General features: G+C 66.5%; 1 protein-coding gene across 3 annotated transcripts in view; it reads left to right on the top strand.

The window, feature by feature from the left end:
- Positions 1-17,762, top strand: part of PTPA (protein phosphatase 2 phosphatase activator) — a 29,134-nt gene extending 11,372 nt beyond the window's left edge. For all 3 annotated transcript variants that reach the window (XM_062207397.1, XM_062207399.1, XM_062207398.1), the window contains exons 4-11: positions 1,963-2,049; positions 5,570-5,695; positions 6,945-7,062; positions 9,528-9,627; positions 10,122-10,246; positions 11,165-11,265; positions 15,138-15,245; positions 17,596-17,762. In XM_062207397.1, the coding sequence (XP_062063381.1) occupies positions 1,963-2,049; positions 5,570-5,695; positions 6,945-7,062; positions 9,528-9,627; positions 10,122-10,246; positions 11,165-11,265; positions 15,138-15,245; positions 17,596-17,673 (843 nt within the window). In that variant the 3' untranslated portion in view covers positions 17,674-17,762. The remainder of the gene's footprint in view (positions 1-1,962; positions 2,050-5,569; positions 5,696-6,944; positions 7,063-9,527; positions 9,628-10,121; positions 10,247-11,164; positions 11,266-15,137; positions 15,246-17,595) is intronic.
- Positions 17,763-20,151: the final 2,389 nt, after the last annotated feature.

The raw sequence follows: 20,151 nt of genomic DNA, 5'->3' as shown, positions 1-20,151 counted from the left end.
AGTGGGCTCCACACGGGCCGGCCAGAACCAGGGCGAGGAGCGTGGGCCTCCTCAGACAGTGGTCTCTTAGGTGTGACCAGGTCGTGAGCCCCCGGCCATGTTTGCTTTTGGAGCCTGAGGTCTCAGGGAGAGGGAGAGGGAGAGGTGAGAGGTGAGAGGTGAGAGGTGAGGAGGCAGGCCCTCCCACTCAGGGGTAGCGCGCAGAGGGGCCTGGTCAGGCGGGTCTTGGGCCGGCCCTGGGGAGTCGTGTCCAGGTTCTCAGGAGCCAGTGTCCTTTGAGTGTCAGTGATGGGGGGAGGGTGTCACCTTGGTGCTTGGTCACAAGTGATAGCAAGTGTGGGGGCCACAGAGGGGTGATGTGGTGGTGAGGGGCGTAGCCGAGCCCACACGTGGCGCGGGGACCCGGAGCCCTGGGGGGCAGTGGTTTTCCTTGCTGTGCTGCCCAGAGGGTGGGCAGAAGATAACGGCTCATACCTCGCGGGCGTCTGGTACAGGCTGTGCGGAGCCTGGGACTGAGACCGGAGCAGCTGCTTGCGGATTCGCAGGGCGGGCTCCGGCCCGGCTGCAGAGAGACGCCCCCGCGCTGGGGCCCTCAGGCAGAGACCCCCCATGAGGAGTCTGCTGGGCCGACACTGAGCCCGGACCTTGCAGCCCTGTGCCTCGGCCTCACGGGGCTGGAGGTCACGAGAGTCCGTCTGGCTCCTTTCTCACACCTGCGCACGGAGCCACGGAGCGTTTGCAGATCGATGGTTATCACGCCCTGCCTGTCCTCATCAGGATACACACGCGGCCTCACACGTGGCCCCAGGCCTTGCGTCATCGTGGTTGCGCTCCCTGTTTCTCAATTCCAGCCCCACTGACAGCTGGGGGATGGCTCTCTGTGTAGGGGCCGTCCTGTGCGTAGTCGCCTCTGGTAACGTCCGTGGCCTCCACCCACTAGGTGCCAGCAGCACCCCCGCCCCAGGTGCCACAGCCACAGGTGTCCTCGGCCGAGGGCCTCTGGAGCCAGGGCCCAGCCTCGCCTGGGCGGAGGGCGGCTGTGGACAGTACCTGGGCGCTAGAGAAGTGGTTAGTGGTTTGCTTCTCACCTTGCCTGCCCTGGCGTCCACAGGTCAGGGGTGAGAAGGGAAGGGGTCAGGGAGAGGCCGGGGCAGCAGGTGGACGGGGCGGGAGCCCCTGCCTGCACAGCCGCCTTCCAGGGCCCGTGCTCAGGCCTCTTTCCATGCTCAGTTTTTGTGTTTGTTTTTGTTTTAATTTTTAAAAATGTATTTGGGAGACAGAGCTCTTGTCCGCTGGTCACTCCCTAAATGGCCCCAACAGCTGGGGCTGGGCCAGGCTGAAGCCAGGGGCCAGGAGCTCAGTCCAGGTCTCCCATGAGGGAGCAGGGCCCAAGCACTAGAGCCATCCCAGCTGCCTCCCAGGGTGTGCATGGACAGGAATCCAGCTCGGAGAGCCAGAGCCAGCGCGCAAACCCAGGTGCTTGGGTGTAGGGCGCTGTGTTAGCTGAGGGCACTGAGCGCCTCCTCGGCGCTGTGCTGGAGTGACCTGCAGCCTGGCGGGCGGGGGAGTGGCCAGGTGGCATCTGGGGTGGGCGTGCTCAGACAGGCAGCTCCCCTGGGAGCCAGACAGCAAGCCTCTGGGAGAGGCGGGGCAGCAGCGGATGGCTGGGGAAGGTGTTCCCTGGACCCCTGGTGGTGTAGCACAGTGGTCAGGCACTGGCCACTCGGCTTTGTGGGCAGACTGGCCGAGTCCTCGCTCCACGTCGTACGAGGGCTTGGTCTCGGGAGGCCCTGAGCAAATCTCTCCTCGTGGAGCCTTGGTTTCTGCATCTGTTCACTGGGGGCAACAGCAGCGCCCGCACGCGTCCCACGGGGGGAGGGGTGTGTGCAGAGCCTGCCAGCGGCCGCGGCGGGGGCCGGGCGTTGTTGCTGGGGGCTTGACGTCCTCGCTTCTGTGTGGCAGGCGTACGCGGACTACATCGGGTTCATCCTCACCCTCAACGAAGGCGTGAAGGGGAAGAAGCTGACCTTCGAGTACAAAGTCTCTGAGGTAGGCACGGGCGGGGAGCCTGCCGCGGCCGCTCCGTGGGCCGCGCGGAGCCAGAGTGCTGGCCGCGGGGGTTCCAGGGGTTTGGGTCTGTGGACAGCTGAGCACTTACAGAACTGGATGTGGGCGAGTGTCTGTCTGGGAGTCTGCACTTCGCTGGCCGCTGTCTTGATCTGCCTTTGGGACCGTGAGGAGGTGACAGTGTTGTGTGCCTGCTGGAGATTCCCCAGTGGAAGTGCCTGTGGCCTCGGCAGAGGCCGGCCCTGTGGCAGCGCGCGTCCCTCGGGCTGTGACCCTGTTTGTGTACATCGCCCGAGAGACTGTGGCTGGGACCCTGGGCACGGCTGCCCTGCACGTGTTGTCCCTGGCTCTGCTCTCTGGTCTCCTGGGGGCTCCTCTCGGGCCTGGGCATGCGAGTTCAGGGTGCTGTGTCCTTTGCTTTTGGGGTTCATGCTTGCTCTCTGGCTGCTGCAGAGACCGCTGTCAGCGCAGGGAGGCCAGGTCTTGGGGCTCGTGAGTGCGGGGCGTAGCGCGGGGAGGCCAGGTCTTGGGGCTCGTGAGTGCGGGGCGTAGCGCGGGGAGGCCAGGTTGGGGCTCGTGAGTGCAGGGCGTAGCGCGGGGAGGCCAGGTCTTGGGGCTCGTGAGTGCAGGGCGTAGCGCGGGGTGTAGCACGGGCCGAGTCCCAGCGCTCCAGTGGCCTCTTGGGTTTGTGTCCCAGTTGGCCCTGAGCCACCTGGAGCCTCTTATCTCAGACGCGAGGGCGGGAACGGCCTCTCTCACAGCTTGGCCCACCCGGCCCTGTAGCCACGGCCTGTTGGGTAAGAGCTGGCCCTGCCCTGGCCCAGTTTTGCACCTGTCCCCAAAGGCTGCTTTGTTCCCAGAGCCCTTGTACCCAGCGCCGACGCTGCTGCCTCTTCCCTCGCTCTCTGGCCCCCAGATGCCGAGGCCCTGTTCTGCCTGTGTGAGGGAAGCAAGCCCTCCTCGGGCCTCTTGGCTTCCTCTTGGGCCAGGCTGGAGCTCGGGGGTCGTGACGCTGGGTCGGGGTGACGGGGGAGAGGGGCTTCTCAGCTGTGCCGGGGGCTCCTTAGAGCGGATGTTGCAATGACCTCAATGACCTCCACACCTTCTTGGCCGCCAGGTCCCTTCCAGGTCCGTATTGCCCCTGAGGCCCTGTGGAGACGGGCTCAGCGCCAGGCCGCTCTGGCCGAGTCGCAGGTGCAGTCACACACCTGAGACTGACGCACACCACTCCGAGCGAGTGACCTCGTCCCCTCTGAGCCTGTGCCCTCCTCGCTGGCCCCAGGGGAGGAGGCATGGAGACCCCGCCGCACACACGCTCAATGCCTTTCTTGTCAGCTGTTGCTGACCCCGCCCTCGTTGGGGAGGCACTTCCGGAGCTGGAGTTGGTTCAGGCGGCAGGCAGGGAGGCCTGGCCTGGTCTCTAGAGGTCTTGCAGATGCACAGGCCGTGGGCGTGGGCGGCACGGCCCCTGCGGCCCGCCGGGGCTGGGTGCGAGGCCCTGCTCCCCCCGCCAGCTCGCTCAGCACCGCAGGTCTGTCCAGACTGGTGCTCTGAGCCTCTCTCCTAGTCCTGCTGCGGGTTCACTGCTGCCTCCTACTCTTTGAGAGTGAAAAATTTCAAGTTTTTTGAGGAAAAAGGTGATGATAGATAGGGTTATTTTTGTTATGGTTCTGTTTGATATTTTTTAAAAAATAAAAAGTTGGCTGGTGAAATTTCAGGGGCGATTTTCCGGGTCTCTGAGGCTCAGGCGTGGGGAGCCAGGAGCCGTGGCACAGCCTAGATGATTCTTTGTGCCTGCCGGGGGCTCCAGCCGCTTCCTCCCCAGCCTCACAGCAGACAGTAGCAGCAGCTTCCCCTGGACAGAGGCCTGGGTCTTTAATGATTCATTGGTCCAGCTGAGCCTGCAGCTGGGGCCTGGCTCCCGCTGGCCCTGGAGCCGAGTCTCCAGGGAGTCGGGGCTCGCTGGTGCGTGCCGGGCCAGGCTGCCCGCGTCAGTCCTCGTCAGCCAGCTGCTGCGCCAGGTCCGGCTTGGGTGCCCGTGTCAGCGGCTGCTGGTGGCCTGGCGCAGGGAGCCGGCTTGGATGCCCGTGTCAGCGGCTGCTGGTGGCCTGGTGCAGGGAGCCGGCTGCGGCAGCATCTCATGTCGCTGCAGCCCTGCCGCCTGCGGCGACGGGGAGAGTTCTCCTGCAGGCACCTGCCTGTGCTCCCGTGCCCCAGGCACAGGCTGGGGGCACGTGGCGGGCAGCACCGATCACAGCCTGTGCGGGCCTCGGGCCTGCCGCCCGCCCGTGGTGAGCCTACTTCTCCCCCCTGGGCGCCTTTTCCTGTGGGCCTCACCCTGCTGCCTCCTCCCTGGGTCAGGATTTTCTGGAAGTTTCTCCTTGTAGCCTTCGTTCCTGGGGCATGGGCGAGATCTGCTTCCTGGCAGGGCCCCTCTTGCCGGTACTGCCTTCCCTCCAGCGTCTCCTCCAGGCCCTTCCCAGAGCAGCGCGGCGCGTCCCGCCCGCCCCCAGCACCCCCTGAGGTCCCCGCGTAGCGTCTTGTGCATTGAGCCATCCCCATCTGCGACCCCAGTTCCCTTCCCGTCCCCGGCGGCCCAGCACCCAGCTCTCCACAGGGTCGGCTGTGGGATCATGTGCTGCAGTGAGGACCCACACCGGCCCCACTTGTTAAGGGCTGGCGGGAAATCCTGCTCCCATGTTGTCCCCGTGAGCAGGCCATGCGGCAGCAGGTGCCATGCGTGGCAGTTGTGTGGGCCTGCGGCTGCGCATCGCCAGCCCGTGCTCAGGGAGCTCAGGTCGCTTGCTTACAGTCTCACGGTGACTGCAAGGCGTTCATGCAGGACCAGAACCCAGAACCCAGGCCCGCGGCCTTCAGCCTGCTACAACACCAGGGCCTGTGCCAGGGCTGGCGGGGCCGCACCCCTGATGGGTGGCGTCCCGAGCTCCGCACCAGACTAAGTGCGACCTGGGCTGGAGCTGGTGGTCGTCCGGTGCCTCCTGGTAGGCCAGCCAGAGACACCCCAGCCCCGGCCCCTCAGCCTTGTGTTCGTCCTGCTCTGGCCGCCTTCATTTTCGGGACAGCTAGGAAGAAACGGGGAAAGCGGGGAGAGCGGCCAGTCTGTGCCAGCCTGGGTCCCCCCAGGCAGGGCCTGGCGCGCCCCTCCCTGGGCCACTAGTGACAGGGCCTGGCCCCCCGCCCTGGGGTCCACTAGTGACGGGGCCTGGCCCCCTGCGCTGGGGTCCACTAGCGATGGGGCCTGGGCCCCTGCGCTGGGGTCCACTAGTGACGGGGCCTGGTGTGCCCCTCCCTGGGCCACTAGTGACGGGGCCTGGCCCCCTGCCCTGGGGTCCACTAGTGACGGGGCCTGGCGCGCCCCTCCCTGGGCCACTAGTGACGGGGCCTGGGCCCCCGCGCTGGGGTCCACTAGTGACAGGGCCTGGGCCCTCGCGCTGGGGTCCACTAGTGACGGGGCCTGGGCCCTCGCGCTTCGCCTCCACAGGCTGTAGAGAAGCTGCTGGCCCTCCTGGACACGCTGGACCGCTGGATCGATGAGACCCCACCCGTGGACCAGCCCTCTCGATTCGGGAACAAGGCCTACAGGACCTGGTACGCCAAGCTCGACGAGGTGAGGCTGCCGCGGGCTGGCGCGGCACGGCGCTGCCGAGAGCAGGTGTCTGGAGCCCTCACATGTCCGGGTCCCAGGTGCTTAATTTGTGAGTCAGCCACCAGATCCAAGTGCTAGTAACTGCCCCGCCGTCGGCAGGGACTGCGGCCATGCTGGTGCCGCTCTCGGCACGGGGCTGTCTGTCCAGGGGCTGGCGGGGGGCCATTAAATAAAGCTGTTCGTCCACACTGGATAGCCATGCAGCTGTGGGAGAGGATGAGGGGGCTGTGTGGGGAACTCGTGGACGGACTCGCTGACCCGCCGTCAGGACAGGGGGGCCAGGTGGACAGTGGCCGTGGTGAGCCACCGTTTGCACAGGGACCTCAGAGGGAGGACCCGGGGGCTCCCGCAGCGGGAGCAGATGGACACGGAAATGCAGGGTGGCAGCCCCTCCTTGGGAAAGCAGTGTGGGCCCAGGTCAGGCCTGGGGGGCCAGAGCCCCACTGCTTCTAGGACACTCTCGGGTCAGCTCAGTCCGAGTGCTGGGCACACCGTGGGCAGTGAGCGGAGGGGAGGGGGTGCATGCACACATGCATACACCCCGCCTGGGGCTGCCTGCGGGCTCGCGACAGCCCAGTCCTCTTGAAGATCTGTTTGGCCTGAAGCCTGTAGTTGGCAAAGCAGAGCCGCAGCGTGGATCTCTAGGCTTTCAGCCACCGCTGCCCCCATGTCAGGCCGTAGAACATTCCAGTGCTCCTGCAGGGCCCTCGTGTGCCCTCCCAGCTGGGATCCCCCAGACTCGTCTGGTTTCCATCCCTAAGTTGATTTTGTTTTTGAACCTGACACGCATGTCTCAGACCCAGTCAGTGGTCCTGTGAAGCCACAGGTCTGGCTCTTTGCAGTGTAGACTCCACCATGTAGACGGCTCAGGTCTTCATTGCCTGTGATGGGCGTTTCCATGGGTTCCACCCCTTGGCTTCTCGGAACACCCTGGCGTGTGTCTCTGGGTAGACTGAGGGCGCCGACCCAGCTGCCGTGGGACAGTGGTCTCGAGCCCCAGTGAGTTCCCAGAGGGAGAGCTGAGGGGGCAGCTCTCCCGACCCCCCTCCCCGCTCCCCCGGCCACCTGTGCCCTGGAGGGAGGGGCACGCGGGACAAGCTGCTGCGTGGAGCCAGCTCCCCCTGCCTGCCCCAGTGGCCCGGCAGAGCAGGGAGCCAGGCCAGATGCTGCCTAATCTACTGCGGCCACTTGGTGTCTCTTGTGTTATCAGGAAGCAGAGGGCTTGGTGGCCGCCGTGGTGCCCGCCCACCTGGCCGCTGCCGTGCCGGAGGTGGCCGTGTACCTGAAGGAGTCCGTGGGCAACTCCACGCGTATCGACTACGGCACAGGTAGCTGCCGCTTGCAGGCCCTGCCTGCTGGTGGGGGCCGCGTGTTGCTCAGGGCCCCCGTGGGTGGGGGCGTGATGGTGTGGGTGGCCTGGAGCCGCGGCCCTCGGCCTGGCCCACTAGGGGGCGCCGGTGCCGCAGACAGGCTGCCTGTGTGCACAGCGCTGGTAGCGCCCGCATCACCAGCGATGATTCCCTGGCTGTGTCTCCGGCAGCTGCTGGCACAAGTCCTGAGGAGAGCTTCTTGCGGACCATGCAGCATCGCGGCGCACTCCCCCGACCCCTCCCTCTTTTTCAAAGATCTGTACATTATTTTGGAAGGCAAAGGTACAGAGATGGGGAGAGAGATCCTCCAGCACACGGTCACTCCCCAAATGACCCCCACAGCCGATGCTGGAGCAGGCCATGCGGGTCTCCCACGTGGGGCAGGGGCCCAAGCACGTGGGCCATCCTCTGCTGCCTTCCCCGGCACCTCGGCAGGGAGCTGGATCGGACGTGGGCAGCTGGGACTTGAACTGGGATGCCGACATCGAGGGCAGTGGCTTAACAAGCTGTGCCACGGCCCCGGCCTTGCCCTTGTCTCTGCGTCTCATTGGCTGTGCTCTTGAGCTCTGGCTCGGTTGAGAGGGAGGCGTGGCCCGCGGCAGGGAAGTGCGCCCCCGGCCAGGGCAGCCCTACTTCTAGGGCTCACCTTCCTTTCCGTCTGGAGAGGTGGAGCACAGGCCCTCTTGCAGCTGGGGCCTGGGAAAGCTCTGTCCCCTGCTGCCCCTGCCGATGGGACCAGGTCCAGCAAGCAGGGAGACCCTCAGGCAGGGCTGGGGCTGTGAGGCCGGGCAGTGGCGATGGCCGCTCGCTGCAGGAGCCGCACCGCAGCCGCAGCTCTCTGTGTCTGCCCGGCTCTGCCGCTGGCCCTCCGTGCGGGCGGGCCGGCCGCTCCTGCTGGGTGCGCCCTGGGAAGGAAGGCGGGGCTTTTCTTCCTCGTTCCCAGCGCCTGTCGCCATTGCTGCTGAGCAGCCGCATGTGCGCTGTCTGGGTGACGGCGACGTCTTGAGCTTGGCGTGGCTGACGTGACAGCGGCCCTGACGCAGCACTGGCGTGTGTCCACACAGGTGGTGCCCCGCAGCCCCAGCCTGGTTCTTCTCCAGCTCTCTTCTCGGCCTCGCACCCGGTTTTATTAGCGGTCTCCATCCGACTCCTTAGGGAAGGGGCAGGTGTGCGTGTGTGGGCTCTGCCCAGGCACCTGTGGATTCTGATAGTCTGTGAGCAGACACCGTGCGGAAGGCGGGTGTAATGCCTGCTTCCCTGAGAGGTCGGAGGTTGGACTGCCCACATAGCAGGTGCTCAGTGGGTAGGGTGGGGTGGGCACTGGCACAGCTAATGCCGCCTGGGACGCCTGCGCCGTGTTGGCGCGCGTGGTTCACGTTGCGGCTGCTCTGCTTCCTGGGCGGGTGGCTTCCCGCCCGTGCTCCCGGGAGGCCGCAGTGGTAGCTGAGTACCGGCCCTGCCAACTGTGCGGGAGATCGGAATGGAGTTCCTGACCCCTGGCTTCGGCCTGGCCCAGCTCTGGCTGCTGTGGGCATTTGGGCAGTGAACCAGCGGATGGAAGATTTTTCTCTCTCTTACTCTGCCTTTCAAATGAAAATTATGTAGAACTTTATTTCTTTTATTTGTTTGAAAGAGTGACAGAGACACAAAGAGATCTTTCATCAGCTGGTTCCTCTTCCACTCCCAGCAGGGAGCTGGATCACAGCGGCTCGAATGGGTGCTCCGATACGGGGTGCAGGCGTCGCGGGTGGCAGCTTATCCCTCTGCACCACAAAGTTGGCCCCAGACTGGAAAACACTAAGTAGAGAGGGGCCACACCGTGGCGCAGTGGGTAAGCCGTTGCCTGCGAGCGCCAGCATCCCGCACGGGCGCCAGTTCCAGTCCCAGCTGCTCCACTTCCGATCCAGCTCCCTGCTAATGCACCTGGGAAAGCAGCAGAGGATGGCCTGAGTGCTTGGGCCCCTGACCCACGTGGGAGACCTGGAGGCAGCTCCTGGCTGTGACCTGGTGTTGTGACCATTTGGGGAGTGAACCAACGCATGGACGATTCATTCTCTCTCTCCCTCTCTCCCTCCCTCCTCCCCCCCCCCTCGGTATCTCTGCCTTTTGAATAAATTAAATCCTTAAGAAGAACGCGTGGAGAGGAGTCGCTGAGTGGTTTGATGAGTCGGCCAGCTGCGTCTAAAGGCCCATTGAGGAAGGCAGCGGCCCGGGCCCCAGAGGAGGCAGCGGGTGGTCCTGGGCTGCCTGCAGGGCCTGGGTCTTTCTGGACGGGGAAGCGGCCCCAGTGCCTTGGCGTCAAGCCCCTTCCCAGGGCCGCTGACCTGTGACGTGGGCTCGGGGAGAGCAGGGTCAGTCCCCGCTCTGTTTCTGGAAGACTCAGCGTGGCCGTGACCATGGCTGTGGCCGGTGTCTCTCCCCAGGGCACGAAGCAGCCTTTGCCGCTTTCCTGTGCTGCCTGTGCAAGATCGGGGTGCTGCGGGTGGATGACCAGATAGCCATTGTCTTCAAGGTCTTTAACCGGTGAGGCGCGGCCGAGACTCCTGTCGGGTTTGGGCTCACCCCCAGGGACAGGCGCATGGCCCAGAGGCTGTAGGTGCTCACCAGGGTCTGTGTGGGAGGCACCGGGCTGGCGTGGCCTCGGGCCCAGTGGTAACAGGTGCAGCAGGCCTGCGTGGGAGGCACCGGACTGGTGTGGCCTCAGTGGCCCAGCAGTGTGGGTGCAGCAGGCCTGTGTGGGAGGCACCGGGCTGGTGTGGCCTCAGTGGCCCAGCGGTGTGGGTGCGGCAGGCCTGTGGCGGAGCCCAGGGACAGGGCCGCCATCTCTGGGGACCTTAACGGTTAGAAGTGGAGGGCAGAGGAGAGGCAGTGCTCCCATGGGGAGCCCAGGTTGGAGGACTCGGCCCCTGCCGCAGGTCTTCCGGGCTTTCTGCGGCTTTGAGCTCCTGGGTGGGCGTGGCCTCGGGGCGCCCAGGCTGTCTTACTGTTGGCTCGCTTTCCTTCTCCCCTCCGTGCAGGTACCTTGAGGTTATGCGGAAGCTCCAGAAAACCTACCGGATGGAGCCCGCCGGCAGCCAGGGGGTGTGGGGCCTGGACGATTTCCAGTTCCTGCCCTTCATCTGGGGCAGCTCCCAGCTGATAGGTACGGGGGCGGCCGGGGGCACCGCTCCTCCCAGTCCTCCTCCTTGCAAAGCAGGCACTGCACTGGCCGGGCTGCCGGGAAGTGACACAGGCTGGAGCAGGGCCGCGCGCCTGGTGTGTGACAGCCTGGCGGGAGGCGCACTCAGCTCCGGGCAGCGTCGTCCACTGTTGGTGTGCAAGGGGCCCCTCGGGAAGCTGCCACCTAGGGCCGGGCCCGCCTGTGTGGGCTTAGGTGCACCTGCCTGCTGGCGCCCTCCCGCTTGCAGGGCTCTACCGGGGGGGGGGGGGGTGGTGGCGCTGCGCCCGGCGCTGTCCTCAGGTCTCCTTGGCGAGCCCTGGGAGGGTCCCCGCTGGCACGGCCGGAGGGAGGCAGAGCTGGGCCGAGCTTGTGAGCGCTCAGGCGTCCCTTAGCTCGCGCGGAGTCTGAGCGCTGTGTGCTGGGGGTTTCGTCTCTGAGCGTCCTGAGAAACACACGGGGTACTTCAGGAACGTCATGGCAAGTGGCATCAAAGATTAGTTTATCTTGGTGCAAAAACGTTTGAAATCCACGCACCATATGTTTGTCATTAATACATGTTTTCCGTGAGCTTTTTGAATCCCCCATACCTCCACAAACCTCTGGTGTGGCCTGGTCGCTTGACAAGGCCGCCAGGTGCCAGTGAGGGACGCAGTCAGCCTGGGACGTTGAGACCACGGTGCAAAGCGTGGAAGGGTGCTCGCTAAGATAACCGTGCCGGCTCGGGCGTGGCGCACGCAGCATGGCACCACGGCCGCGGCTAGGTGTGTCAGGCCCCGAGACTCGCTGCGGCAACACCCGTGGTGTGTGGACAGGACAGGACCCTGGCCCTTGGGTGGGACACCCTGCGGGGCCCCGCGACCCACCACAGCGATGCCCTTGGGTGGCTCTTGCTCTTCCCAGACCACCCATTCCTGGAGCCCAGGCACTTTGTGGACGAGAAGGCCGTGAACGAGAACCACAAGGACTACATGTTCCTGGAGTGCATCCTGTTCATCACCGAGGTGAGGGCCACGGGGCCGGCGCCGGGGTGGGCACTCACGGAGCCCGCGGGGCCGGCGCCGGGGTGGGCACTCACGGAGCCCGCGGGGCCGGCGCCGGGGTGGGCACTCAAGGAGCCCGCGGGGCCGGCGCCGGGGTGGGCACTCACGGAGCCCGCGGGGCCGGCGCCGGGGTGGGCACTCACGGAGCCCGCGGGGCCGGTGCCGGGGTGGGCACTCACGGAGCCCTGCTCGGCCTCTCCGAAAGAAAGCTCCCAGCAGCTCTGCCTGGCCAGACCTAGTGTCTCTCCTGAACCCCACGGGGACCCTGGGCAGGGCTCAGACACAGTTCCCAGCTGGCCTTGCCGAGGGGTGGGCGTCACCGGGGGGGGGGGGTGTTTCAGGCAGGGCCCCGCGGCCGGCGGTGGGATGATCCCGTGGGAGCTGCCAGTGTGGAGGGTGACGACATGCAGGCCCAGGGCAGCCGCGGCCGGGCCCGGCCCACCTGGCGACAGAAGGGCAGGTTCCCCACGGGGCATGATCTGCCCCTCCAGTTTCTGGGTTCAGGACCGGAAGAGCTGGGCACCGTCTGCTCCCAGTGGTGGGAGTGGGCTTCACACACACACACACACACAGCGCGGCTCTCAGCGGCTGTGGCTCTGCTGCCCGCAGAGGGGTCGCCTCCTGCTCTTGGCGGGCACCTGCATGCGGGCTGCAGCCTTGCTGGTTACCTCCCGGACACCACACACCTGTGACCGCCGAGCCCACAGAGGGAGAGGCCTGCCGGAGCGGCCTGGGCTCCGAGCTCCGGGTCAGCAGCGGCCCAGGCGGCTGCGAGCTCCAGATGCCAGAGGGGAATGACTCGGTTTTTCCGAGTCAGCAGATGCGGCCGGGGCTGCCGGGCGGCGGCCAGCGCTCCGCTCCCAGTTCTGCTGCCTTCAGCAGTGCGGCAGACTCAAGGTCAGGGCTCTCGGGCAGCCAGTAGCCAGTCACATGCTGCTCTCCTCAGAGCAGAGAGGGCTCCCGGGCTCCAGGAAACCCCGTGAGGTGGAGCAGGGCCCGGGAGAGGGTGCAGGCCGTTCCCAGCTTGCAGCTTGGGCCTGGGAGGCTAAGCTGTTTTGCGCCCTCTGGCGGCTGACTAAGCTCCTGCGTCCCTGTCGGTGTTGGGTTTTTTGTTTAAGATTTATGGATTTGAAAAGGCAGAGTTACAGGAAGTCAGAGGCAGACAGAGAGGTCTTCCATCCGCTGGTCCACTCCCCAGATGGCTGCAACAGCCAGAGCTGGGCTGGTCCGAAGCCAGGAGCCAGGAGCTTCATCTGGGTCTCCCACGTGGGTGCAGGGGCCCATGCACTTGGGCCATCTGCTTTCCCAGGCCATTAAGAGGGAGCTGGATTGGAAGTGGAGCAGCCGGGACTCGAACCGGAGCCCATATTGGATGCCGGCACTGCAGGCGGGGACTTTACCCGCTACACCACAGTGCCAGCCCCCCCTTAAAGGTTTATTTAATTATTTATTTGAAAGGCAGAGTTAGAGACGCAGAGAGAGCCCTGTCAGTAGTTGTGGGGAGGCAGGGCAGGCCAGGCCTCGGCGACGATGGGAGCTGATTCCACGTGGAACCTTGGCGTGTCTGCTGGTTCGGGTCCAAAGCGTCCCCGGAGTTAGGGCTCCAGCCCTCTGCTGGAAGGCTGCGGTGGCCACTAGGTGGCACTAAAGCCACACTGGACTGGGAAGAGGTTTCAGTGGCTTTAACCGGGGAGACCGGAGCCGGAGGACAGGGCGGGCGCAGCTTGTGGCTGCTCAGCACATTCCCTGCAAGGCCAGGCTTTCTCCTGGGCTCCGGGCTCCTGGGCCTGGTGTTGGACGCTGGGTGCTGGGAGGGCGGCCCCAGAGCCCAGGAGGGGGCGGGGCCAGCCTCCCAGGCCTGTGTGGCTGCCGCTGGCGGCGTGTTGGCCAGCCTCCTAGCTCCTCGGAGCAGTGGGCAGTGTTTTGCAGCCCCTTCTGGGTGAGTGAGTGGCCGGGCCCGGCTCCCCTGTGCAGGACGGGGCACTGTTGGCCCTGGAGGGCCGGTGCAGCCGGGAAGTTGGGAGAGGGGCCAGCCCCTGCCCGGGCTCCCGTATGGGGCCTCCCCCTGGGAGGGCTTCTGCTGCCGTGGGAAATGCGGCCCGGCGCCTTTAAGAGCCCCGGGCAGGCAGGAAAAGAATTTCAGTTTCAGTCTGGCTTCTAAATTTGGAGTTTTGGGAAGGGAGGGATCGGGTTTCAGCTGGGAGGGTGGGAGCTGACAGGAAGGCGCTGTGCGGAGCCCCCGCCCCCGCCCCTCCCCCCTACTGACAGAGGCACCATTTACAAAAGGCCGGTCCTCTGGGGAGCGCCGAGCAGGAACGGCGTCTGGGAGTGATTTCCTGCTCAATATGGCTGCTCTGACTCACTCGATTCCCCTGGGGTCACCGCGGGCCTGCAGCTCGCTCCGCGCGCCTCCCTTTGTGGCTGCAATGAGCTCATTTTTTTTGTCTTCTCGCCCCCGATTCTTCCCCCTCTTCTGTTTGCCTTTCCCAGAGTTGCAGTCTCCTTCTCAAGGACTCGGGGAGGCCTGGGCCTGGGCCTGGTGCGGCTTGGGGGGGGTGCAGCCCCCGGCTTTCCTGGCCGTGCCGCTGGCGCTGCTCCGGTTCCCAGTGCTCTTTTGGGGCTCCCACCCATGCCCCCGGGAGCCTGCAGGCCCTGCGGCTGCGGCTGCGCCTGGCTGGTTTGCTCACCGGGCCTTGTCCAGAGTGAAGCTCACGCAGCCCTGGGATCCCGTCGCTGCAGGGGCAGGAGCCAGTGGAGGGGTGGGGCGTGGGAGGGTGGAGTTGGATGGAGCTGGGCCTGGCAGCGGGCTGGGCAGGGGAGAGGCCCCAACGGGCTGAGGCTCCTGCCACCCTCGTGGAGGAGGGGGCCTGTGTGAAGGGACTGGCCCAGGAAAAGCCCCCCGGACCTGCCATAGGGCCTTGGGCCAGGTGGGAGATTTCAGCGATAAAATGGCAGCTTTTTGACTTCCATTGGCAAAGTTTTATCCTTGCTGGAGAGGCCAGAGGCCCTCAGAGAGGGGCAGGCGGCAGCAGCTTCCCTGGGGGGTGGGGCCGGTTCCTCCAGAGCCTTCCCGGTGAGCAGGTTAGCAGGCCCCGGGATGGAGAGGGCTCTGGACTCGTCCTTTCTCCCCAGAGCAGCCCAGCCCCCTCCGCAGCCGCTATGCAGTTTCTTCTGGAACCTTCCACACACTCAGGTCCAAGTTGGCTTCCTTGCCAGACTCAGGCTCTCTGCTTTTTTTTCCTGATCTGTTTGCTGCAGCCGGGGCCTCAGGTGCTGAGTCCTGGCCCCTGCAGGGATGCTGCCTGCCAGCTGGAGGCTGGGGCAGGCGCAGGGCGGCCGTGACCTGCTGTCCCTGTGGGATCCGACGGCTGCAGGCAGGCACCCACGCTTCGCCCACGTGCTGAGCTTCCTGCTGGCGTGCGAGCTGCCTGGGCTCCGGGCGCACCCGGACTGGAGCCATCCATGCCCCTGCGGCTGCTCCCATCGGCCAGGGCCCCCCTCCTGCACCGGCTGGCTGGCCGTGCAGAGGGCTGGGGGCGCCTGCGTGCGGTCGCGCCCTCCTTGGCGCTCTCCCAACCCTGGCTGAGGGGCTGCGAGGGGCAGGCGCAGGCTGCGCAGGGAGATTGCGGGCGGCAGGGGTCGCAGGACCTGGTGGGCGGCAGGGGTCCGACTCCTTTTACAGCTGTGGCAGAAAGGGGTGATTGGGAGGGGTGGGCAAGAAGGGGTAGACTTTCCCAAGGGGAACCCGTGCGCCTGTGCGGGAGAGCGGGGAGGGAGTGCGGACAGACCCCCGGGCTGCGGCCCCTGCCCCAGCCGAGGCCTCTCTCCTCCAGATGAAGACGGGCCCGTTCGCCGAGCACTCCAACCAGCTGTGGAACATCAGTGCCGTGCCCTCCTGGTCCAAAGTGAACCAGGGGCTCATCCGCATGTACAAGGCCGAGGTGAGTGCGCCTGGCGCTGCCGCTCCCGTTTGACGCTGGGTCTCCGAGACTCCTGTGTGGGGACTGGCTGGCCCGGAGACCCTGGGAGCACTCAGGTGGAGGCGAGGCCTGCTGTGCCCAGGGTTGGGCGGCGGAGGGGGAGGCTTCCCTCGTCACGGGACCGGAGACCCCCGCGTGTTCTCTATGCCTGGTCTGTCCCCGCCACACAGCGCTGAGATGGCCTGGGAGCAGCCTGGTCCTGGGGTGAGGGCAGGCGCCACCTGCCCGTGGCCATGGCAGTGACCGCTTCGGGCGTCTTGGTGGGCTCCCCCTGCTGGGAGGCGGCGGCCCTTCTCCCCAGGGTGTCCCTGCCCGGTGGGGAGGACGCAGCTGCTGCCCGGGCTCCTCTCGTCTTGGGCACGCAGGTCTGAGGACCGCTGGCTGTGGCCGGGCTGTGGGAGTGGGAAGGGCCTCCCCTGAGGCCCCAGCCCGGCCCCCGCCTGGCCCGGTGTCCTGTCGCTGACCTGAGGCTGCTGATCTCTTGCAGCCAGGGGAGGGGCTCCTGGTGGTGCAGATGCTCCTTCACCATGGCCGTGAAGGGGTTAATGCCCTTGAGCTGCCTGGCCTGGCCCTCTGTCCCCTTCCCCTTTCAGCCCCTCCCCCTCAGCCCCCTTCCTCCACACTCACATCCGGTGTTTAGGTGTTCAGGTTCCAGCCTCCAGTGCGAGGCTGTGCTGGGCCACCCGGCTCCCTCCCGCCCTGCCCCTGCGCAGCGGGTGCCGGGAGCCAATGTGCGTCATCAGAGACTGGCTGTGCCTTCCTGGCCGAAAGTGCCCAGTGCCGTCCTCTGCGGATCTCTTCCCTTGAGTGACTTTAAACTGACCTTGACCCCAGGCGCCCCAAGGGTGGGGTGAGAGGCCCTGGCCCCTTCCCCTCCCTGCTCCTTCCAGAGGTGAAAGGACTTGGAGCACAGGGCGTGAAGGGGCTGACGCGTGTAGCTGTCCGGGGCCGCGGCTGCCCGCTGCCCACTGCCCACTGCCAGCGGGGCGGCTTTCCCCGAGACAGGAAGCAGGGACCCGGAGCTCGGGCTCCGCCAGGCCATGTTCGGGCGCTGGCTGACCAGTCAGTAGCCAGCAGTCCCGCTCCCCGGGGCCGGACCTCTCTGTTCTTTCAGACCGGTTCGTGGGCCCAGGGAGGAGCTAGGAGGACCCTCGGTCTGCAGGTCCAGTGGGCGTTAGCAGAGCCGGCTCGCTGGCCGGCCTAGGCTGCTGGAGGGAAGAAGCCTCGCTGAGCCGGCACCCAGGGCTGACCGGGCCCGGCAGTAGTGGCCGTGGCCCAGGACTGGCTCTCTGCCTCCACGTCGCCTGGCCCGGCCCCAGTCCCTGCTTCCCTGTGGACGGTGGGTCCTCTGAGACCCTGGGGTCCCAGCCTCCAGGCCTGGCCTCCAGCTGCGTGGACCCCATCAGCTGCAGCTGGTCTGCCCCAGGGGCTGGGGTCCGTGGGCGGAGGAGACAGAACTTCAGCTCCTGCTCCTCTTGCTTTTGCAGCTTTGCTGGGATGAGAGCTAGAAGCAAGGTGACCTTTGACCCTTTCTGGAATTTTCGGGCCCAGAGGGGGGAGTCCTTTTACAGACTCCCACCACTTCCTGATGACATCAGCACAGTGGCAGCTGCCTTTGCTTCTGGCCTGGGCCTGCTCTCCTCCCCCAGGGACCACCCCAGCTCCTGCTCCCCACTTCCTCTGCGCCCGTCCTGCACCCCTCTGAGCCGACAGCCACTGTGGGAGGCGAGGGGAGGGGACAGGCCACAGGACACCTGTGTCGCCTGGAGGTCAAGAAGTCAGAAAGAGGCGGCTCCCCCACGCAGCCCGGGGACCCCCTCCTGTGGTCAGGAGCGCACTGCACTAGTGACAGCCCCGGGTGCAGGGAGGCTGGGGCTGCCTGTGTCTCCCCCCTGCCCAGTGCTCCTGCCCCCCACTGCCCTGCCCCCTCCCTGGGGGGGCAGGCATGTCAGCTGCCTCTGGCTGTCTCAGTCTGCAGCCCAGAGAGGTGGAGGGAGAGGGCTGGGGTGTGTCCTCAGACGGGGGTCGGGGGTCCAGATGCCCCCAGCCCGTGTCTCGTGTCTCCAGGGGCTGCCCCCAGGCTGGGGGCCAGGGATCAGGGCGGCCCCTTCCTTGGCTTCTGCTCACTGCTGCCCGTCTGGGGCTGGGGCGTCTGACTGTTGGCAGGGGGTGACAGGGACAGAAGAAACAGTCGTCACCCCTCAGGCCGGGGCCCGGGCAAAGCCCCCAGCTCTGCTGCGGGCCGAGCCGTCCCGGCCTCGGCTTCCTGGTGGGCGCAGCGCGGCCCTCAGCGCCCTTTTCCTCCCCGCAGTGCCTGGAGAAGTTCCCGGTGATCCAGCACTTCAAGTTCGGGAGCCTGCTGCCCATCCACCCCGTCACCTCCGGCTAGGGGAGCCATGGTGGCTCCTGTCTGCCCGCCCGCCTGCCCGCCCCCTCCCTCTGTTCTTTCTGTGTGGTGAGAGGCTGTTTACTGGGTGGGCTTGAGGGCGCTCAGAGCACAGGCCGAACCGCCCAGGCTGGGAGAGATGACCAAAGTGTAGCCAGTGTGCTGAGCTCACCTGCGGTGGACGGGCAGGACGAGGGGCCTGGGCCCCAGGCTGTGGGCCCCTCTCCGTCCCCGGCTTCGCTCACCTCCCTCCCGTCCCGTGCAGCGGCGTTCGGAGACCCCGGCTGTCCTGTGGCACTGTGGGACGGAGCCTCTGGCTGTGCCCACTGCTCGCGCTCCCGCCCCCCCGATGCCTTGAGGCTGAGGGTGGCTGCTCCTGGGATCCTGGGAGTGGGCACTTGCCAGCCCTGTCCAGGCGGGCGTCTGTGCTTTAGGGCTGGAGGCCGCCTGGGCTTCTCACCCTGGCTTTTCCCCTTTGGCCGAAGCCCCACCTCTCTCCCCCTTCCTAGCGGTAGCCTGCCTGTGGAAGCTGCCTTTTGGGCTCCCTGGAGGGCCCAGCTGTTGGGGTGAGGCCTGTCTTTCCAGAATGTTCCGGGGTGGTGGTGGTAGAGACTCAGGGAGGGGCTTGGGCCCGTTGTGTCTGCAGAGAGCCTGGATTCCTCTCGGTGGTCCTGGGCCCGGCTGTTTCTGCTACCTCTGTGCCCCGGGCAGCGGGCGAGCGGGCTGTGGGGGGCACAGAAGGCAGCAGCCCACCCCCAACTTCTCCCTTTCCCTGTACGGGGTGAGGTGATGGCTCCCCGAGCCCAGACCCTGGCTCTGAGGCTGAGCAGGGGTGTGGGCGCAGCTGCTGGCCCCGAGCCCCCTGGGCTGTTCTGGGCTCCTAGGCCTGCCCTCCTCGCCTCCCCTCTCCTGTATTGGGGTCTGTACAGCAAACAGGCTTGACCCAGGACCTGGCCAATGGCCTGGACAGAGCCATGAGCGTCACAGACGTCACTTTCCAGGGGAGCCCCAGCAGACCTGGGCCAGGCCAGCGCCCTCCTGGCCCCTGCCCGTGCCCCGGCCCCGCCCCCGCCCCGTCACTGCTGTTTGGATTAAAGCCTCTGTTCTGCACCTGCTGCCCGTGTGAGCCGACTCCTTGATGCCACGTGCGTCTTCCAGCTCTGGTGGCCGGTCCTTCCCTCAGGCCGGAGCCTCTGCTGGGCAGTGGGACGCGTGACCACAGCCTGAAGAGCAGAGCCCTGGCCTGAGCCCTGGCTGGCCCCTCCTCCGTGCCAAGGTCGTAAGTCACCGAGTCTCCAAGCCCCCATCACATCATCTGTGCAATGGGGACAGTCGCGAGATGCCTGCCGGAGTGGCTGACACGGGCAGTCCTCAGCCCGGTCCTGGCACACGGCGAGCGCCTGTCCCTGACTCGCTCAGCCCTCGGCCGGACCTTGGCAGTGGAATGCCCTCCCTCCGCTCGTGTCCCTGTTGGCTGCGCTGCCCCGGGGCTTCCTCGGACACCGGACGCTGCTGTCCAGAGAACTAGAGCGAGGCCTCCCACAGGACCGGTGAGGCTCCGCCGCAGGTCACCGCCCACCTCCTGGGAGGTCCTGGAGCCAGCAGCCCTGAGTTCAACCCCAAGGCCCTGCTGCTGGCTGGGAGACCCTGACAGCTGCCTGGGCCTCTGTCCTTCTCATCTACTTAAAAGGTGGAGTGTTGGAGACGGCTGCCGCCCGCCGGTTCCCTCCTCAGATGCTCCGCCGGGGCCGGCCAGGCAGGGACCGGGAGCGGGGAGCTCCCCTGGGTCTCCCGGGGGTTGTCAGGGCCCCAGCCCCGAGCCAGCATCCGCTGCCTCCCAGGAGGCGTTAGGAGGGAGCTGAATTGGAGGTAATGGAGCTGGGGTGCGAGCCAGCACTCCAGCGTGGACTTGACCGGCTGTGTGTAGCCCCCTCTGAGCCGCAGCTCCCTGGGGGGCAGCAGCGGCTGTTAGGGCCCTGGCGCTGACGTGGAGGCGAGGGAAGGCAGACTGCAGGACGAGAGCTCTGGCCGGCACGCGCACGGCCCCTTTGGGGGCCGGGCCCCGCTGAGGTTCGCACTGCGCGCAGAGAGGGGTGGGGCCGGCGGGGAGGGAGGACCACAAGGATGAGGGCTGACGGGTACGGCGTGGGTGCTGGGCCTGCGTTTGGAGGCACTGCCGCAGGAGGGGTGGGGCGACCCCAGGGTCAGAGTCTGGCAGTCAGGGTCCCTGTGCCTGGCAAGCGGCTGCTGCTGGGAGCTTGGGGGGGCGATGATGGTGGGACAGCTCCTGCTTCCACCCGATGACAGACACCACACTGCCCAGGTGGATGGTGGGGCCAGCCTGGTCTTTGCTGTGACTGAGTGAGGGGGCGGGGCCTGGGGTGTAGGGAAGCTTCCTGGAGGGGGCGCCATGCACACCCCCACACGCCGGGCGCTGGAAGGGGAGAGGGGGTGGGGGTGGGGGTGCAAGAGAGAAAGGGG

The sequence above is a fragment of the Lepus europaeus genome, chromosome 12 (genome assembly GCF_033115175.1).
Source record: "Lepus europaeus isolate LE1 chromosome 12, mLepTim1.pri, whole genome shotgun sequence".
NCBI lineage: Eukaryota > Metazoa > Chordata > Mammalia > Lagomorpha > Leporidae > Lepus > Lepus europaeus.
The sequence above is the reverse complement of the archived record's forward strand: the minus strand, read 5'-3'. Positions and strand labels throughout refer to the sequence as shown.